Genomic DNA, 22,088 nt, shown 5'->3' with positions numbered 1-22,088 from the left:
TGAAAATCAATAAAACGCATACTGACAAATCCCCTTTATACTCTACTGGAATCTACCTACCTACCTACCTACCTACCTACCTACCTACCTACCTGTTTGTCTGTCTGTCTGTCTGTCTGTCTGTCTGTCTGTCTGTCTGTCTGTCTGTCTGTCTGTCTGTCTGTCTGTCTATCTATCTATCTATCTATCTATCTATCTATCTATCTATCTATCTATCTATCTATCTATCTATCTATCTATCTATCTATCTATCTATCTATCTATCTATCTATCTATCTATCTTTCTATCTATCTTTCTATCTATCTATCTATCTCTATCTAATCATCTGGTGTGTGTTTGTGTGTGTGTCTATGATCATGTGTGTGATCGTGTGTGAAACAGAGAGATCTAGAAGGAAGGTGTGTTTTATTTATTTGCTCTCCACTGCTGGAAATGACTTTGATATGATTGGTTTAAACTATGCCAGCTGAAGAGGCTTAGTCTGGTCAGAGGGGTTGTCATGGTGATACAGTCCAAGGAAGCTGCTGCCTTGGAGACAATGGTGATGCCCATATAAGGACACAACTTCCTGTTTGGCAGGGGAGCTTCCGGCTCAGTTTACTGAGCTCCGCTCATCGCATGCTTATCAGATTGGTTTGTCCCACCAGACAAATCATTAGTTTACAGACACTCAGCGTGAGTGAAGTACAAGCTTGGTGTTGTGCTGAAAGCCTCAGCGTACCAAAAGCACATTTTCAGAATGTTAATGTGGGGGAAAAAACAAGAGGAAAATGTTCCTAAAGCAACACGCTTCTGTGAAGGCAAGAGTGCTTGTGGAAATAACATCCCAGTGCATGCATTTTGCACTAAAAAGATATATATTTTTTTGTCAATATGCATCACTATCTATAGAATCAGGTGGCGATAGAGATATACAATACATATGTGTTTATACTCCTTTAAAAAGCCAAAATACATAGACTGTTAGAAGAACAGCGCCTCACACGCAGTTTATATAACCAACTCCGTCAGTGATGTTTCTATAATCAGGCTAAGTTTAGCAGTCTGGTGTACGAAGGAGAGCAGCCAGCTCCCCCTCCCTCCCCAAGTACAACATAAAAACATACTTTGCTGATGATTTCTAAAAATTCCACATCTGTTTGCAGACACTCATAAGTGCTCTCTGGGAATAAATGATTGCTATTTGTCTATTTTTCATCTGCAGCTTTCACCCCTTCACCTCTTTCATTAAATTTCATCTCAGAAGCAGGTGTTACATCCACTCAGATGCGCTAACATCAGCTCCTTATATAAAATCCACAGTTTCTTTCTCTTAAAACACTGTGTGGACTGCCATTATAATAAAACAGCTGAGACCAACTCAAGGATCCACATATTTATTTTAATCAACTTACAGACTCGACTTCTTACAGCAACTTACAGTGGTGACAACATAAAATCCTATCACAGGATTAAGTCATTAGGATAATTAAAAATTCATAAAACAATAGTAGTTTTCTGTCCATCTTGTGATTTTAACTCATTTTCTGATCATTGGCTGAGAAACTTAGTCAATGAGCTGTCAGTGATATAAGTTCACCTTGGTCAAATTAACTTTTTTATGACCCAGAGTAATTGTTAGAATGTTACGCTTTAATTAGTGCACCAAATTCTACTTGGGATTTGCTTGTGCTGAGCTCTCGGTGAAAATTATTATGGAGCGACTCTGCCACACAGGTGAGCCGGGAGCTTCAATCATTATAATCCACTGCTAAATCACATCTTATTACACACTGGAGAAGACAAACAGTTTACTCATGTCTCAAAAGAGATATGTGCATACAGCATCCCTTTACCCAATCTTAAATATACATAGTCCTTGGCTTTGGATATGTGGTGGTTTGAATTTCTTGGTAAAATAATTATTTGTTTTTTTTATTCTGGTCCTGCTATTTTTGTCATGCTTGTCTTCTAATGTTGGCTAGTCACATGGTTGCATAGTCTTACTTAAATAGAGGCAATCTGAATATGCAGAATATGAATGCTATAGAGTATGACTATATTTAAGCCTATTTAAAAATAAAATAGTGACATAGGAACTCTGCTTTAAACCCTGTGTCTTTATTTTATTTCTGTTGTTGTGTTCCGATAAATTAAAATAAATCTTATAAAAATCAAATAGTATTTTAGAATTCCATTAAAAGACACACAGTCTTTCTATTTTTTTTATTTCTCACAACAGTTCTGTCTTTTGTTTCTGCAGAATCCACTTGGTAACAGTGTGTTGGTCTGTGCACTTTTCTCTGGAGCTCTGTTGTAGGTCATACAGTTGCTCCCCAAATAGAAATTTCATTAGATCCAAAATTCACCATGGCATAGAACAGCTGTTGAAGAATCTCACTCCCCTGTCTGATTTTATATGTTTTATTGCAGCTTATTATGGCAGGACAGGAAATTCCTTAAATATCCATTACACATATAAAATATAGGCAACTACATAATTATTGCATTTACTTTAAGGCAATGTGTAAAACAGCCATTAAATACAATTATATATATATATATATATATATATATATATATATATATATATATATATATATATATATATATATAAATTATGATGGTGTTAAAAATTAGGGTGCACAACAATCCATCACCATCACCATGAAGGTAGGAAAAAAAGCATGATGGATGACTGATGGATGAATTGCAGACAGATAATGGATATAAAAAAAGCACCATAATAGAGGTAGAGAGCCTACTACCTGCCCTCACAGTGTGGAGCCTGGTGATTGGGGCAATTAAAACTCAGAATTTTTTTTTTTTATGAATTACAGTACGAGTTCTTAATTAAACAAATTATGACATCGTGATGCTTGCTAAGTACTTCTAATTCAGAGATATGAAGGGACTTGACTTGGCTGGATAGGAAACTTTCAACAAGGTGTGCGCACACAGCAAAATACTAAAGCAAAATTAACAGATATCTTCAGTGGGTTGCATATATGTGCACTATATTGACAGAAGTATTGAGACACACCTCTTAATTTTTGAATTCAGGTGTTTCAGTCAGACCCATTGCCACAGGCATACTGTAATTCATGCTCCTAGCCTGGGTCATTTTGAAGAGCTCAGTGGATTCAGGTGAAACTGTAATAGGATGCCAGCTTTGCAATAATTCAGTTCAGCTTTGCAATAAAATTACATCAAAGCTAGATATTCCACAGCCAAATGTAGGTGGTATTATTGGAAAGAGTAAGCGTTTAGGAACAGCATCAACTTAGCCACAAAACGACAGACCTCATAAAGTCTGACATCACATATGTTCCAAATGGCCGAAGAATTCCAAAAGAAACAAATATAAATTGTTGTGGAAAGCTTATTAGAGTAAATAAAAGCTGTTATAGCAGAAAAGGGGGATTAACTCCATATTAGCATTATGTATTTAGATGTAATGTCATTACAGTGCCTGTTGGTGTAATGGTCGGGTGTCCTAATACTTTTGTTTATATATACACACAGAACCAATCAAAGGATTAGACACCCTTTTTTTATTTTTATTATTTTTAACATTGTACATTCATACTGAAGAATACTAAAAAAAAAAAAAAATTATGAAATCATGTACAAAACAGAAAGAATGTTTTATAGGTTTGATTGTTGATGACAGCTTTGCCATTCACTCATTTACATAATCCTAAATCCCAAAAAGTTGACATGCTGTCTAAAATGTAATTAAAAATAGACTGCAATTGGTAAATTGATTTGCAAATCTCATGAAACCTTATTTTGTACACAAAAGAAACATAACATATTTAAACTTAGGAAATTTAGCATTCTAATAAAACATTTTTAAAAACTTAATTTTGAATTTGTTATCTCCAACATGTTTAAAAAATAATTAGGACAGGGCCATGTTTGGCACTGATCTTATCTTTAGAAAAAATATTTACCCATTAATACAAAAAGTCTTTGCGTACAGTAAACAGCTCACAATAGATACTTCTAAGGTTTTGCCTTAACCAAAAGAAACATTTGTTCAGACTTGCTGATCAAAGATTGGTCTTCAGCCAGCTCTCCAAATCTGACTGGCTGAAGCACAAATCTGGCTTTCTCATGAACAATTCAATTGGCAAAATGTTTGAAGTTGTTAAATGTTGTTAAACATTATCCACTTTTTAGATGTTTGTTAACCAATTAACTTTTCAACCTAATTGAGGCTTAGCCCATCCTGGAAGACACTCCAGATGGCCATGCAGTTCTACAAGACTCATTCTGTGGGGGGAAAGGGGGTGACAGGGATTAGCTCTTTTATAGGCTTTCATTGCAAGCTGCTTTGAGAAAGTGCTGAAGCAATGAACCAAAATAACATAGTGCAGTCTGACTACGAATGCATCACTTGCATCACATTAACATGGTGCCACAGATGGTGCCCATGAGTGTATTTCACCCCCTGTTTCTCTTTGCGTTGCCATTCACACACTTACACATACATGCAGTTCTCTATTTGAAATTAGCACCTCAATGAAGGCTGAAAACCACATTATAACCTTATCTCAAAAGTCATATTTTCTGATTGATTACAAATTCAAGTCTTAAACATTGACCAGCATTCAATAAATAAATAAATAAAAATAGAGCCCATGCTGCATCATAAACTGACAAAAATGCGCAGTAAAAACAAGGTTTAAAATACATTATGCAGTTTAAAGTAAAACAAATTATAAATAAAGATCAAGGCTTATTGAGGCACTGGACAGACTAGATTTACTCACACAAGTTTGAAGAAATTAAATGATTAAATTCTCATTAACTTGGTTTGATTAGGCAAGGCTATTATTCATATTTAATATTGCATTCGTTACGCACATTCAGTATAGCCTAGATGAGACATGATTTACTCCATGGATTTAGCTGTTTTTAGTGTAGTCTGTGAATAGGATTTAAGTCTGATTTTCATTATCACTTGGTAGAAATATATCTGATTAAATTTTCAGAAAAATCTTTTAACAGCTCTTGATGCAAATATTGTTTGGATGTTAAATCATTCAAAAATGAAAATATACATTGCATACTATTGCCTTTATTTATAAATGAAACCCATATGCCTATCCTTCTGGACAATGGCATCTATTAATATATTGTAAAAATAGAAGTTGTAATTGTAAAGCAAATATTTGTAAGGTTTTCATGCCAACTGTAAATTTTGTTAGAGATAGACACCAGTAGGAGGAATGGGAGAGTCATCAGTACTTGGGCTCTCACATGCCCTGATCATTGCGGCAGGGGTAATGGCTGCCTTTTTTTGCTATTTTTTATTTTTTATTTTTTTTTAGTTTAGTTTTATCGATAGCAACAAGACTAAATATCTTTCACACATCACACCTTTTGTGCTTTACTTACTTAATCTCAGCCGAACTCTGCAATTTTGACAATAAAAACGATCAGAATCTTAGAGAATTAATATTTATAACGGAGATCAGAAAGAAAATGTTTAGTTTAAAAAAAAATTAGTTACATTTAATTACATGTAATTTATTTTGGAATATAACAGGTGAGCTGTAGGCCTCTCGTGCCAACTGCCCCTTACATTTCCCCTAATAATTATCTGGATCTGTTTACTTTTTAAGCCTTTCAAAAGGTGCATGAGTCAAAAGAACACAGTAGAACCCCAGCATTGTCCTGTTCACTAACAGCAGTACTTGTATTAGTCGCCTAGTTTTCACGTGGCTCATGTTACCGTATGAGAGAAACGTTGACGTGTAGCCTGATACACACTGCTTATTTCATACTTCCATCCTGACGTGAATTATAGTTACTCGTGTGTTCGTAATCTGTTTACCACTTCAAGGAAAAAATATGGTGTACACACCAAACGCCTGCGTATGTTTAATTACGGCGTTTGTTTGTGAGTTTTTTTGCTTCTCTCCTAATCGCTTCACCACCGCAGACCGTCTGTCAGTGACAAAATTCAGATCTCCTCTACAACGATCCACGCCCGCGCCACCCACTACGGTGGGGTGTCTTGCGCATGCGCGCGGCTTCTCGTCAGCGACTACGCTCGCAGACCGCCCGCCTACAGTCGACCGCTAGCGCTCGCGCTGGCGCTCCGCCCCTTTCGTTCATTCATTCTAATTGCAGCCGAAGCGCTCGAGCGCTCAGAAAGTGTGCGCCGCTTCCTCCTGCCTTTCGGATTAACCTGCACTGTGTCTGACTCCGGTATGCTGCAATACGAAGGTAGGAGATCACCTGCGCTGCATGGATTTTCTTGTCGAAGAATGCTTTTTTGGGCTCTCCAGTGTTTGAACGGTTTATTGAAGCGTTGGTCAGGTATTCAATATAGGCAGTAGGAATTAACGACTGTACTGGTAATCGTTTAAGACAATCTATACAATTTGTAAGTGTCATTTCCCAACTGCTTTCTTTTAGCTGTCAGATGTGATCCTCTGCTGCATATGGTTGATCTTTCATATTTTAGTGCTTAATTTGAAATCCGGATTTTTAAAAGTGTTTCAAATATAAAAACGGATGCATGAATGATGAATTACATCATGAGATGTCCCTGTACTTAGATGTTGCCCCTACCTTCATGTTTTGTTAGATTTTTTGCTCATTGTAATTTTCTTTTTGCCTGTAAAAAAAATTGCACAAGAGCTTGTGTGCTGTGAAACCCGACACTACTCTGATACTCACATCCTCTTGATAACCCAGTCTACTCTCAGTAAGATTCTGTTGCCAAGTCATGTGCATTAATTTGTGTTTGGAATTCATGTGCAAGATCCGACAGTCAGCATTATATTGTCATATCCTTTAGTATAATCTCTGCTAATCGATTGGCTATTGTTTTTGCATTCTTGTTTGTTGTGACCAGTGGGTCAAAAGGTAAAATCATCTGTCCCAGTGTAGCAGTGATTAATCTAAATGCTAATAGATAATTTTGCAAGCTGTGTATGAAATAAAATGTGGAAGCATGTTTTACTTTATAGTTTTCCTGCTTCTGTGTTTAGCAGGGAATGTTTAGTGGGAGGGATGGATTGATGTCCAAGTGTGGGAGGAAGATGTGTGGGCAAAACTGTGTGGGTGATGTCTTCTTATCCCACAGCTCCTTATACATGCAGCTGCTTTCCTGGAGCCAGGTTCAGGCCTAGAGCACTATATTATTGGAAGGATTTAGTGTAAGGCTACAGTGTCATATTATAGAAAAGTTGTCCATAAGAGTGCATTAGAAATAAAGATGTATACTGGCTATTCTATGTGTTTCTACACTGTAACATTGTGTTTGCTTCACCTCCTCCAAATCCAGGATATGTTTGTTTATGTTGCTTTAATTCAGTGGCCATTGTTTGTATTGTACTATTAATGTTTCAGTGTCAACAAGTCAGATTTCCTGAATCTTATTTATTGGCTGATAAAACCAACTGTGTTTCTTATTTGCTCGTAGTGAATGGGACTCCAGCCAGCCAGCTGTCTACAGTAAACTGTATGAAATCACCCAGTCCAACTCCAGCCAGTCAGGGAAGCCTTAAAAAGGTAAATACATTATTTTGCATACACTTATGCACCATCATACAACTCATGCTTAGTTAAATCTGCCTCGATCCTATTTTATTTTATGTTCATTTTTATTTCCATGTTGGATTATTTTTTTGTGGATTATTAATTCCTTTAGACAGCCTTCCCTGTTCCAGCCATTGGTAACGCACTCCTTATGTGTTCTCAGGAGAAGGACAGGGCAGGCACCAAACATGCAGCCTAACTCCACACACTCGCTCAGAGGGAAAATAGCAATGGGATATCTAACAATGGGGAATCACCTGAACGTTGTCACACACTCATACTTATTTGGCCACCAGAGCCATGTGTGAAAGCCCAGTAGATTTGTTTATGGAAAGCAACCTCTGCCTTTTAGTAGTTTTGTAATGATGAGTAGACACACTGTCTACTGTTGGAAATAGAGTGTACATTTTGGTCATTGAATGAGCATGCAACTCAGTGGGAGTTCGGGTTTTACTGTCCACATTTATTTTCTTTGGTTTGTGTTGTAAGGGGCTAAAGATGTGTGTAACCACATTGAAGTGTTCCAAATCCTGCTGCATCAGTTAATGAGGAGGTAGGGATAGTGTGCCCATGGTCAATCAAGACCTGTCACCAACCATGTAATTATGTAATTAACAAAAATCTCTCTCTCTCTCTCTCGCTCTCTCTCTCTTGCTCTCTCTCTCTCGCTCTTTCGCTCTTTCGCTCTCTCTCTCTCTCTCTCTCTCTCTCTCTCTCTCTCTCTCTCTCTCTCTCTCTTTATCGCTCCCTCTTCACTTTATCCAAAACAGTAAAACTGTGCCCTTGTTGCGTGTGTGTGTGTGTGTGTGTGTGTGTGTGTGTGTGTGTATAGATTTTTGATTTCTGGCTCATCCTGGCAATGTTTCGCTTTTTTCATGTGGTGCCAGTATGTGGTAGTGTAAAAAAGTTGTCATTTAGATTGGAGGGTGAGTAAAAGACTGACATTTTGTACTGTAGCCAGAAGTATTTCATGGAGTGTCTGGAACTTAGTCTTTTCATGAGCTGCGTGTATACGGTAGGAAACTTAGACAGGAGAATTTGTGGCACAGCTGCTGCTGAATGATAAAACAACTAACATCGGATTATCCTAAAACTGAGTCATTCCCCGAGATAAAAAAATTACTCTCTGAGTTCATCCCACCCTGTTTCATATTCACTGCACATATCCGCACCAGTCAGTTATCACTGGAAGAGCGCTCGAAGCAGGATGATCTCAGTGTACTTTAATCTGAGGAGGAATGCTTTACACAGTTCTCCACATCTCCAGAGGACAGATTTAAGCAGTCTGATGATCGACTCTAAGAAAGACAGAATCTTGATGGCTTCACAGCTGTCTGCCATATAAGTAGGTCACAGTATGAAAAAAAGCTCACATTTTGTGAATGGGGTAAGGAAGATGAAAAGCGTTCCTGCATTAATGCGTTGACTTCAGTACTGAATGTTCCTGTTTTGTTATTTGAGAGTCAGACACTGAGCTGAGCCTTAAATTTTGCATGGCCTCTGGCATTTATGCTTAGTTTTAATACTCCTACTTTTTAAAAAAAATCTTTGTTCCTTTACTTAAACTGTGGTTCTATGCTAATGGTATTTAGTGATTCTTTTGTTGTTGAATACATTATGCATAATACTGATTCTCCACATCTGCTCATTTGCTATACACATCAGTTTATTTGATCTGAACCAACACTGAATTTATGCTCAGCACTGAACTATTTATACACATGTATTAATCATGCTTATGCTAATATAAGTGAAGGAAGAATGCAAAAGACATATTGATTTTATACATTTAACATTACATTTAACATTTTAATTGATAATAGTAATTTAAGTGGAATTCTCACAAATTAACTATTAACTGTTTGAAGTGGAAACTGTTACAGCAACATCTGATGAATGAAAAAATAGATATGTAAGGAAGAGTAGAGGGCAATAGTGCAAGTAATGTAGGATGGAGTGAGGCAAAGTTCTTTTAATCATTTCACCAACAATATGCAAATTATGTATAAAAGCAGGTTCTGTTTCAGTTTGGTACGCATTCCGGAGCGGTTATTTACAGTTCAGATTTTATTTCCCATTCACTTTATTTGTAATCAGTTATAATGATGGCACATCTTTGGTTATCCCTTCTAATGTATTCTGTTAATTCGATCAGTGAAATAAACCACATTACTGTCTGTTGAGTTGCATGCTCCTCTCATTTGTGTGTAAGTTTCTTGTCATTCATTTTACAGTAATTGATTTTAAAAATTGTCATTTTATTTGTGTGTGTGTGTGTGTGTGTGTGTGTTTTTTCAAAAAAATACATGTGCATCTGCCATCTGTGTATAAAGAAAAGGTAATTTCATGCATGTTTTTATGGTTTTGTTAGTTTTTACAGTATCATGAGAAACATCACACTGCACATGTGAGATAAGTGGTCATTGACATTTTTTTTTGCCCTTTTTTTTCTCACACAACTTAGTTACATGTGATAGCTGTATTTGTTTTGTGCATTTACTTCTGTATATTAATTTGTCTTCATTTGTTTTCATGAAGTAATTTGGATTGTGTGCTGTTTTATCACATCATTTATTCCTGTTTTTATTCCTAACAATTCTGTCTTTTTGCTTTTGTGTTGTATATCTTATTATATTGGTGTGGTATATTTCATGTGTATGCAAGTTTCTCTAGTCCAATGTTTGCTTTCTCTATGTGCTTTTTTCAAAGAAGACTGGAAAATTACTCGTTATTGTAGCAAATATTGTGGTTTATCCTAAAAACGGAAATCCCAACAATCACAGTATTGGTCATATCCAATAATAAAATCAAGTAAAGGTTTCTCTTTTAATTGTTGTTACGCTAAAGTCATGAAGTTTGAGTGAAATTCTGACAAAATCTTTTGAGGCTTATTACAAACAGTACATGATGCAAATCATGGTTTAGTGGATTACTGGATGTTCTGACTGGATTAAAATAAATAATCTCTGGGCTCGGGAGAGAAATGAAGAAACAAAGATGAGCAATAAGGTTTGTGAAGTGAATTGTAAAGTCTGAACTTTAAAATGAAGGTGATATGAAGTAAGGAATTGTGTTTTGTGAAATAAACTTCAGGGTGACAGGAATTATAATTTTTTATAATGTTTATTTATTTATTTATTTATTTATTTATTTATTTATTTATTTATTTATAAACATGGATTTCTAAAACACCTAAATCATAATTGAGAATTCAGCCATGCTGTGGTACAACCGATATCAGATTCTTTATGAGCTATACTGTTTATCAAAATACAAGTAAAGGTAATATCACATAGAATGAGCTCAGTGGTTCTTTCATAACTGTCTACAGAGGCACAGGAAATAATCATATTTGGCAAACAGAGAGACAGGAAACAGGACATTGTTTTGTATGGGCATGTACTCGCTTTCACACACAGATTACAGTTGCTCACTCTGACAGACCTGCAGTTTCCATAGCAACAAAGTTGTATTGCTGTTACTATGGCTTGTGTTCTCAATGAAATGTTACAGAATGCAATACTAATAGTAACTCTCTCTCTCTCTCTCTCTCTCTCTCTCTCTCTCTCTCTCTCTCTCTCTCTATTTCTCTCTCTCTATTTCTCTCCTTTTCTCTGACCCTCTCATGCTCTTCCTCTCTCTCTCTCTGTCTATCTCATGCTCTTCCTCTCTCTCTCTCTCTCTCTCTCTCTCTCTCTCTCTCTCTCTCTCTCTCTCTCTCTCTCTCTCTCTCTCTCTCTCTTTCTCCCTCCCTTTCTGACCCTCTCTCTGTGTCCATCTCCCTCTTTCTTTCTCTCTCTTTTTTTCACTCTCTTGTTCTCACACACACACACACACACACACACACACACATACACTCAAACAGACTTCACATATAACCACAATTCCAAAAAAGTTGGGATGCCGTGTAACATGTAAAAAAAAAAACAAGTTAATGATTTGCAAATGATTTTTTATGGCCTTCCATAAAAATAAGACAATGTCTGGATAGGAGCATATGTTGATCTAAATCCTGTTTATACCCTTGAGCACTGATGGGTTCTTTTCAGATATGTATCCATAGTTTCCAAAGGAAATAATTAATTTTGATTCGTTTGACAGTTTTTGTCTCAGTCTATTTAAAATGAGCACCGTTTCTGGATCATGTTTTAATGTGGACTCTTTTTTGAATAACAGAGCTTTAACCTGCATTTGTGGTGGATCTACGAACTCAATGATTTCTGGAGGTGTTTCTGAGCCCATGCACTGATTTCCATTAAAATTAATTTCAGTTTATTTTATATAGAAATTCTAACAATTGACATTGTCCTAAAGAAGGTTTAGAGAAATAAATAGAATACATAATCAAATTTTATTTTATTTTATACAGTGTCTCAAAGTTTTTTGGAATTGATGTTCTCTGGGCTCATCCTGTTTGCTAAAGCAGTCACATGACCGATAACAGATCATGGTACATTTCTAATAATTTTCATCACTGACCCCGAGGGTCCAAAACTTGGAGTTAAAAAGCCATTTTGCATCCTCTTTGCCTGTTCTTAGTCTCTCTCCAGCTCCCTCACTGCTGTCATGACAACCAGCCAGTGAGCCACCCAAGGGTTTTGCCTCAGCACAGTGTTGAGTCTTAGATTTAAAGGTGAGAATAGCTGTGGTGACATGGATGTAGGAAGAACAGCCACAGAATAGTAGTTGTAGAAGTAAATGCAAAGATATTGAGGTGAACCAACTGCCTGCAAAGTGCTTTAGAAATTTACATTTGCCACATAGATGTCATGTCATTTTTCCATTTTCCAACACCCATTGTAATTATGTGCAAATAGATGATCTTCACTGCTCTGCTTCTCTCAGGGCTCTGAAGAGAGCTGCTCTTCCACCTCGCTGACAAAGGTCTGCATCCTGGATGAAGGGGACAATGCTGTCAGTGATGGTATGAGGCTTTGACTACTTGTGCCATTTCTACACATTACTGTTCAAAAACTATGTTTAAACCATTTAGAATTCTGAGATAAAAAAAAGGCAGTGAATTATTTAACAAATTATAGCTTGATCCATCTTATAATAAACATCATTTATTACATCATATTTTCTTTTGGTTCTTATGTACAGTCTCAGTGGTGCAATGACAGTATGCTTTAAAGGCAGACATGTCAGCATTTGCAAGCTGTTGATATGCAGTGAGATCACCTGTCTGCCATGAAGTGTGCTTATGATTTAGATGTAATGCCTCTTTTCCATGTAAAAGTCTTTATGTATCTTGTTATATTCTGATTAGCTGAGCCTGTGGAGGAGATCACAGCTCCTGCAGTCCCAGCCTCCATTTCTGACCGCTACTCAGTGGGCCGAATAATCGGCGATGGCAACTTTGCAGTAGTGCACGAGTGTGTGGAGCGCTCTAATGGCCGGGCCTATGCTCTGAAAATCATCAATAAAGGCAAATGCAGAGGAAAAGTGAGTAGGACACAGTAAAAAAAAAAAAATCACTATTTGCTGGTTTTACTGTACTAATCATGTTTTTTTATGTATAATATTCAAAATATTCTTGCCATCATGATGCCTTGACAGAAATATCTTCTCAGATTTATAAAGACATATTCCACTAATCTCAAAGTTTTTTCAGAGTTTAGGTTAAGGTTTTATTTCCGAATTGCTTTTCTTTCTTAGGAGCAAATGATTCAGAACGAGGTGGCTATTCTGCGGAGAGTTAAACATCCCAACATCGTGCTGCTGATTGAGGAGATGGACACATACAGTGAGCTCTACCTTGTCATGGAACTTGTCAAGGTGTGTATGTTGCACTATGCATAAACTGATCAAGTGTAACATTATGACATTATAACATTGAGACAGGTAAAGTGAATAACACTGATTATCTCCTCATCATGGGACCTAGTAGTGGGTGGGATAAGGTGGCATAAGGATTTTAGCAAATTTGACGAGGTTGTTGTTAAAGCTAGACGACTGGGTCAGAGCATATCCAAAACTGCAGCTCTTGCAGGGTCTGCAGTGGTCAGTATCTATCTAAAGTGGTCCAAGGAAGGAAAAGTGATGAACTGGGCAGACACAGCTCATTGATGCATGTGGGGAGAGAAGGCTGGTCTGTGTGGTCAGATTAACAGGCAAGCTACTGTAGCTCAAATTGCTAAAGAAGTTAATGCTGGTTCTTATAAAAAGGTCTCAGAGTACACAATCCATCACAGTTTGTTTCGTATTGAGCTGCATAGCCACAGACCAGTCAATATTATTCAGGTGATCATAATGTAATGCCTAAATTGTGTATCTTTCAGTTTTACTGTAGGTAAGAACCAACTGAAAAGTAACATCCAAGATGTAATATTACGTTTATAATAATTAAATTAGTTGTGTGAAATATTAACACTTTTTGTCCCTTTTCCATAATTTATTTCTAAACATATACACTTTATGATTAGCATTTCAGGGCAACATATAGGCTTTACCCAATCTATATGCTAGTCTCTGCAAATTTAGAGAAACAGGACAGAAAGGAGCACACAGATTTTCGAGGGCCTTTTTGTTTAATGTCTCCTTTTGTTGGTCCTTACAGTACAGCTGGCTTGTCCAGCACTGCTCTATATAAAGCTCCTGCTCCACTTAGCGCTCTCTGTGAAGGGATTTTCACAATTTAGGCCACAGTAACATATTACTTATTAATGTTATTTATCAACAGCAAGTTAATGTTAATGTGAGGTACAAACTAATAAACTTATTATCTTGTGCCTGCTAAATAAGCTTTGTTATAAAATATGAATGGTTAAAAAAAAAAACATGGACTGTTTTCTGTTGGTTTGAAACTTTGCAGGTGCTAATTGTGTGATTGTCTGGCTTGTCCACAGGGGGGCGACCTCTTCGATGCTATTACCTCTGCAACCAGATACACAGAGAGAGATGCGAGTGGCATGCTGTATAATCTGGCCAACGCTATTAAATATCTACACAGCCTTAACATCGTTCATAGAGATATTAAACCAGAGAACCTTTTGGTAAGAGGACTGTTTAATTAATCTGAAAGCTATTTGAACATGTGCACTTTAAACAAATAATTGAAATAATAAATAAATTAGAGGGAATTAATTGGAAAAGTAATAATTAAATAGAAAAAAATCAGGTGGACAACTCACTGACTGTCAGCTCTGTCCTTCCTGCCTCTTTTTTCCTGGAGCCTAGTGTGTGATCTCACTGTCAGAGGGGAGGAAGTGACACATGACTCACAAACTGACAGTCATACTGCACCCTGTGCAAAGACTAAATCGCTTCAAACACATGTCACTCTCAGTGTGTGAGTGTGTGTACCCTGGCTTTAGGACCATGGGTTAATGATTAAGAGAGAAAGAGAGAGTGGTCATAAATGATGCAATTCAGCTAGAACATTATTCACAGAGAACTGTATGTGGGTATATTAGGCTCAAATTTTTTACCAAAATTAATAGCATGGCTTAGCTTTTATGACATAAAGATTTGAATTATGGTCAATGATCTTAACTATTCACTAGTTCCATAGCTTTTATGATTGTCGGCACATCTCCACTGTGGCTGTAAAATTTAATTAGCACAAAGTGAATTGGCCACTGAGTCACTGGCACTCACCTTATGTTGGTAGTAATTACATGTATTACTAACTTTGATACCATTGGTTCCCTGGTGGTCTAGTGGCTAGGATTCGGCGCTCTCACCACCGCGGCCCGGGTTCAGCCATTAGGGTTGCACAAGCCGGTTTACTCTTAGTGCCGGTCCCAAGCCCGGATAAATGGGGAGGGTTGCGTTAGGAAGGGCATCCAGCGTAAAACATGTGCCAAATCGAATATGCGAATCACTAATACGGATGATCCGCTGTGGCGACCCCTAATGGGAGAAGTCGAAAGAAAGAAAGAAAGAAAGAAACAAACAAACAAACAAACAAACAAACTTTGATACCATTCTTAATCCAAATGCCCCCCACCCCATGTCTCCTTTCAGACATTACCCAACAGAGTAATGAACGTGAGATGTGTTTATGACAGCAGCCTGTCTTTCTTCTTTAGCATAAGTCAAACCCTCAGGTTTAAGCAAAAAGACAAACTAGTTCACTAAACAAAAAAACACAAAAGGGGTTTACTGCTTAAAGGGCAGAATTGTTTCAGATATTTACAAGAATATTTAAATATCACTTAGGCTTTGGTTTTGAAGTCACATTCCTGTTTGAAGTGTAAAACCTGTCCTCTTTAAACTGATTCAGGTGTACGAGCACCAGGACGGCAGTAAGTCTTTAAAGCTGGGAGACTTTGGCTTGGCCACAGTGGTGGATGGGCCACTCTACACTGTCTGTGGGACTCCCACTTATGTAGCACCTGAGATTATTGCAGAGACCGGGTAAGACTTTTCTCACTGATAACGCTTCTCAAGTCTGTGTAGGTGTGATGATATAGTGTATTTAGCAGTACAGCATCATTATATCCTTTCAGACTAATGACTTCTTCTTTTTCTGTCTAGCTATGGCCTTAAGGTAGATATTTGGGCAGCTGGAGTTATTACATACATACTACTGTGTGGCTTCCCACCGTTCCGAGGGTGAGATTATTGTGTTCTGTTTTATTTGGAAGAAATTAGGAAGTGTTCATTATATTATTTTATACTGAGATTTTAATTATTTATCAGACTTATTGTATCTTTCAAAAAGCTCAATATTAACTCCTATTATACAAACTGATTGAAATGTGTGAATGTGGACAGACTGGTGTGTCCAAGCTGAGAATTTGCACTCAATGTGGCGCATTGCTGGTTATCTGAATTATTTTGGATGTTGTTTTGTAGGCCTTCTGTTTCACAGAATTATGATGTGTGATGTGTGCTAGCCAGTGTAGGAAGTGTAATTGACATGAGTTAGTAAGGCAGCAGGAGCAGCACAGCCCCCTTATGTTTTCTGGATGTATTACAATTCATTAGTTCTTAATTTTTAACTGTGATTTTCTGCAATTTGTCTCTCTTTTGACAGGAGTGCAGATGACCAGGAAGCACTGTTTGACCAGATTCTGCTGGGTCAGTTAGAATTCCCTCTCCCATACTGGGACAATGTGTCAGACTCAGCCAAGGTGTGTGATTTTCTTTTTTTTTAAACCACTTACATCATTCAATAATTTTTTAGGGCATCTAAATGCACAGTATATATCACTTTTAAGAGTTATTGCATAAAAGAAATTCCATCAGATGCAGATGCATAAAACTAACTATAATATATATGCTTATGTTTAAAGAATTTAATAATTAAAATCTTGTAGGAACACCTCGGCAATCTGTTTTAGATGCACACTGATAATCCCCACCCCCTCTCTTCTTTGTGTGTGTGTTTGTGTGTGTGTGTGTGTGTGTGTGTGGGTGTGGGTGTGGGTGTGGGTGTAAAGGAGCTGATTATATCCATGCTGCAGGTGGAAGTGGATCAGAGATATACAGCTCTACAGGTGCTGGAACATCCCTGGGTGACTGTAAGTACCTTATGATGATACTGCTCTGTAGCAAAATACAACCAAAAAAAACTGTTGTTTTTTTTACATATATCATTTCAATTCAGTTTAATTCAATTTCATTTGTATAGTGCTTTTAACAGTTGACATTGTGTCAAAGAAGCCTAGAAATACAACCCCAATTTAAAAAAAAGTGTGAAAACAAAATGCAATGATCTGCAAATCTCATAAAAACATGTTATTCATAATAAAACTTGGGTAACAAGTCAAGTGTGTAAACATAATTTAAAAAAGTTATAATAATTAAATAATTTTAACTAATTATTAAAAAGAAGGTAATTTTTAATTTGCAAGAAAAGGCAAAAGAACATTTTGCAACTAATTGTTAGTTAATAGGTTAATTGACTAAATGTCTGTAACATGATTGGGTATAAAAAGAGTATCTTGGAGAGACAGAGCCTCTAAAAATTAAACATGGACATATTTTCACCAATCTGCAAAAAACTGCAACTACAAATTGTGAAACAATTTCTGAATATGTTCCTCAAAATCAAATTGTGAAAACTTTGATTAGAAGCATTATTTGCAGTGAATATTATCATCAAAAGATTAGGAGAATCTGGAGGAATCTCTGTGTGCATGGGACAAGGGCAAAAATCTATAAGGGGTGTCTGGGAGCTTTGGGCCCTCAGGCAGCACTGCTCCAAAAACAAGTATGATTCATTAATGGAAACCTTTATGCTTCCATACAGATATGTCTTTAAGGGACAATATTGGATATTTCATCACGACAATGCTAAACCGCATACTGCATATGTTGTACCAGCATGGCTATGTAGTAGAAAAGCCTGAGTGCTGAACTAGCCTGCGTACAGTCCTTTTACTAACTTAAAACATTTGGCACATCATGAAACAAAATATATGACAAAGAAGATTCAGGACTGTTGAGCAGCTTGAATTTTGTATCAAACATGAATGGGAAAACGTACCTCTCCTAAAACTCTCAGTCATTGGTAAAAGAATGGAAGATGCTACACAGTGATAGATATGACCCTGCCCCAACTTTTTGAGCCCTTGAGCAGCCATCAAATTCAATATGACTTTAAATTTTTATGTAAAATCTTTCATCAATGCAAAATGTTCCATAAAATGCTACATTTCCTTAGTTTAAACATATGATTTGTTTCTATGTCCCGTTGTAAATAAAATGCAAATTGCAAATCACTGCATTCTGTTTTTAATTAAAAAATATAATTACAGTACACAGAATCCCAACTTTTTGGACCCGGGGTTATTTACACATCATTCAGTAAATAGCAGACATTAGATTTGACATTATACTTTGTGTGACAAATGTGAGCTTAAAATAAAAAACACCGACTTGTTCATTAATTTTTATTCATAACTCACCCACATTAGTAAAATATCAGGTATCTTTCATTTGCACTATATAAGATTGCACATTACATTCACAGGATGAGGGTTTGTCAGAGAATGAGCATCAGCTGTCAGTGGCAGGAAAGATCAAGAAGCACTTTAACACAAGCCCCAAGCCCAGCAACCCCATGTCAGAAATGGATGTTTTCACGGTGAGACCTGCTCTCGCAACAGCTCTGTGACTTGAAAGAATTAAATGATTACATCACATTATGTCTTACAAGTAATTACACCACTGTGCTCTTCATGATTCTCAGAAGAGGGATAATTCATTTTCTATAACATCAATTCAGGCAGTAGTTTCTGCTATAAATCAAATCACAGGCTCATTGCTCATATTTTCATGTTTATGCTAATACTTTTTGTGCCATATAATCTTAGATTTCTTATAAATATATTCAAACCGAATATAATCATTAATTCGGCAAAGTTTCTGTTAAGAGATTTATATTTGTAAAAACAAAATAAGGAAAATGTCAACACCAACCTGCACACTGCACATAGTTTTTGTGACGTGTTGAATGCTGTCAATAATTAAATCTGCACTGCCTTAGTATTGGATGTGGTTTAATGTTTAAAAATAAATGCAGTAAAGGTGCATAACAGGAATCAAAAAGAGGAGGTGTAATACATTGTACTAGTTGTAAATGATATATTGTACATCTCAATTTCAGTGGCCTGAGCATGTCCTAAAACTATTTTCAACTGACTTGGGGTGTTATGTGTGAGAACTTGTTTTTTCTCTTTATAGCTCAACCACGACTTTGGCATCCAGAGATCAGGGTCACTGGACTTCTATCAGCACCCAGGGATGTTCTGGATAAGGTACATAATGTTTGAGAACAGATTCCTTCTTACCTGTTTTGTTGTATTACTGCACTGCTTTGTCCCTGTGATGCTGCGTCACTGTGCAAATGAACCCTGTGTACTGTGCCATATTTTTAATACACAACTCTCTGGATGTTTTATCATCTGCTTATTAATTAATTTATTTCAAATTAGATTTTTGCTTGATGCTGTAAACCTTTTCCTTTGTTTGCAGGTTTACATATAAATTTAAAGGTTTTTTTTAGCTCTTTTGGGAAAACCCTTAAAGATTCTTTGTAAAACTATAAACAGAAGGTTCCCAAATTACCGAATTTAAAATTGTAAAATTTTGAATTGCCTTTAATCATTTATATGAATGAATGTATATGCATGTAATAATAATAAAATAATAATCAGGGAAATTGTTGTTTGCTTTGAAGACTGTGCACAGCTCTAAGCTCAATTGGTTTAAATTACAAAATGCTTTTAATTACACATCATCTCATATTTAGCAACACAAAATTATGAAATACAATCTTATGATATTATGGCATAATTAATTAAGCCGTGCCTATAACAATTCAAATGCTTTCTCTGTCCCTCATCTAGGCCACCACTTCTTATAAGGAGAGGCAGATTCTCAGATGAGGATGCCACCAGAATGTAAGCACAGAGCCTTGCACCACCCAGCCGTTCTGTAGCCTCCACTTTCCACTCTGGTCCTTTATCTATCTCTCCAAAAAAATGGCCCTATTAGCCCACCATACCCACCTCCTTCACATCTAAACCTGAGTCTGAAGACTTTTCTGGCTGTTCCAGTGAGACTGTCTGCTCCCACAACTCCCCCTTCTAGGGTCTGAGTGAAGATGGTGAGCGCAGAAAGAGAAGAAGGGTTTATAAGGATTCAGAGTGTGGAGTGTGGAATTCATCTGAACCATTTTGGAAAGTGTGGACTTTGTTGCCCAACTAAGAATTGCGAGTAGTTTGTCAGAACTGACAATGAATTCTTTGAATTGAATCACTTCATTAATTTATTTGTTTTGTTTTTGAGTTTTTTTAGTTAAAAGAAGTCAGCCTTACACTTTCATCCGCTGATTTCATGTATCTTTGGTCCAGTCTTGCTGAATGTTCCTGGTGGTTTTGTGGATGGAGCAGCTAACTAACAGTTCAGTAACAGTAAATTGGTCATTTTTAATGAGAGATTATATGAAGCTGCAGAGCCGCAGGGACCTGATTGCTGCAGTCTGGAATCCAAGCAGATGTCTTTTGTGTAAACAACACTTTCCTCCCCATCATAATAATACTCCCTCAGTTTTACAGCACTTTGCTCTCCTCCTCGCTGAAATTGCAGCTGAAGGTGCTGTCTGGAACAGAGATCAGGCTCTTACATGAGATGGGGACCGCTTTTTTGTAATCTGTGTAAATAATATGATTTTAATTATTTTGATATTGACAGTATATATTTCTTTAACTGCACTAGCAAGTATAGCAATTGCATATGTCATCATTTCACTGTACATAACTGAACCAAGCGTAAGCACAAACGCAGTGAGCGTGTGGAAGAGACTAACTTTCTTTGGAACAACTTGCGTCCATTATATTCAGCATCTCACGGTTTCTATGTTGGAAATCTATAACTAAAATCAATATAGAGATGGTGGAATGTGAAAGGGAACTTGTCTTAAGGGGCAGAAGTTTTGGGTTTTAGTGGCAAATTTGATTTGAAATATAACTGATAATGTGTACTGGGAAAAATCTAGTGAAGGTCAGACCATTATTCCATTCCATATCTACTATCACCTTTTTTTTTGTTAATGAATACTTAGTATTTGGTGAGAAAGTAAAAAGGAATCGAGAAAGATTTAAACACCAATCTGTGTGTCAAATCAACAAAGATGCACCCAACCTGCACCAGCATCAGTGCCATGGCTTTGAGGACTCTAACTGCTTCTGTTTATTACTCATAATGAGAAAAATGATTAATACAAAAGGAAATTCCCTAGTTTTGGGTACGTCTACAGCCACTGCTAGACTAATTTTACTTGTGTTTACATTATTTGCACCCTTGTCTGACATGAAGGAATCAGCTATACTGTGTGCCCGGTTCACACCCAAAAAACAATAAAGGTATAAAATAATGCTAAATAAAATGTGTGATTTTGTATACTTTTTGTATTCAATCTTTTATCATTTGCCTGTTTTTCTTTACAACTAAAAGGATTCAGGATACACTGTATGTATGCAGACTGATATCATATTTATTTATTTTTTATCCTGATGGGAGTGATTTCTTTTATGATGACTCCACCCCCATCCAAAAGATTCATCAAATCATTTGTGTGTAAATCCTGGTACCGCCAAAATATGTATTCAAGACCAGTATATCTAAGGATGAGAAAAGTGTATGTAAAATAAATTTTTATACAACACCTGTATGTTCTAAATATTATAATATATATTTATACTATACCATAAATCTTTTTAAAGGGGGTGAATAATTAAGTTGACTGTAAATAAAGTCATTCATTTATTTAAGTGAAAAAAAAAGCTTGTTCCAGAAATATTCATTATGAATTACATTTTCAAATATATATAAAATGTTTTTGTTTTAAAAGCAAAAAGCAAACATTTGACATTACTTTTTTTTTTTTTTTACTTTACAGTACTTCTACTGAACTTTACATAATTTTGCACTTATGACACTGAATTGTTTAGATGTAGGTAGAATATTCTGCACAGAATAAATCACAACAGTTTCTCACACTTAAAAAAAAAAAAGTCATGTTTGGTGTAGTGTCTTAAAGCTTGCTGGTACAGAGCCTTAGCATGTCACAAAAATGGACACACACCTGGCA

At 36.4% G+C, this 22,088-nt stretch overlaps 1 protein-coding gene across 2 annotated transcripts in view; it reads left to right on the top strand.

The window, feature by feature from the left end:
• Positions 1 to 21,383, top strand: part of dclk1a (doublecortin-like kinase 1a) — a 57,974-nt gene extending 36,591 nt beyond the window's left edge. Inside the window, exons 1-13 of one of the 2 annotated variants that reach the window (XM_083569085.1) lie at positions 5,247 to 6,220; positions 7,425 to 7,513; positions 12,386 to 12,464; positions 12,810 to 12,985; positions 13,199 to 13,318; positions 14,389 to 14,535; positions 15,768 to 15,901; positions 16,022 to 16,099; positions 16,524 to 16,620; positions 16,930 to 17,010; positions 18,465 to 18,578; positions 19,178 to 19,251; positions 19,843 to 21,383. In XM_083569085.1, coding sequence (XP_083425211.1) covers positions 6,205 to 6,220; positions 7,425 to 7,513; positions 12,386 to 12,464; positions 12,810 to 12,985; positions 13,199 to 13,318; positions 14,389 to 14,535; positions 15,768 to 15,901; positions 16,022 to 16,099; positions 16,524 to 16,620; positions 16,930 to 17,010; positions 18,465 to 18,578; positions 19,178 to 19,251; positions 19,843 to 19,900 — 1,263 coding nt within the window. In that variant the 5' untranslated portion in view covers positions 5,247 to 6,204 and the 3' untranslated portion in view covers positions 19,901 to 21,383. Of the gene's footprint in view, positions 1 to 5,246; positions 6,221 to 7,424; positions 7,514 to 12,385; positions 12,465 to 12,809; positions 12,986 to 13,198; positions 13,319 to 14,388; positions 14,536 to 15,767; positions 15,902 to 16,021; positions 16,100 to 16,523; positions 16,621 to 16,929; positions 17,011 to 18,464; positions 18,579 to 19,177; positions 19,252 to 19,842 lie in introns of those variants that run through there. The other variant, XM_083569084.1, reaches the window with a different exon arrangement.
• The last annotated feature ends 705 nt before the right edge of the window (positions 21,384 to 22,088 follow it).

Source organism: Silurus aristotelis, assembly GCF_946808225.1.
Source record: "Silurus aristotelis genome assembly, chromosome: 18".
NCBI lineage: Eukaryota > Metazoa > Chordata > Actinopteri > Siluriformes > Siluridae > Silurus > Silurus aristotelis.
This window is presented reverse-complemented; position numbering and strand designations above follow the sequence as displayed.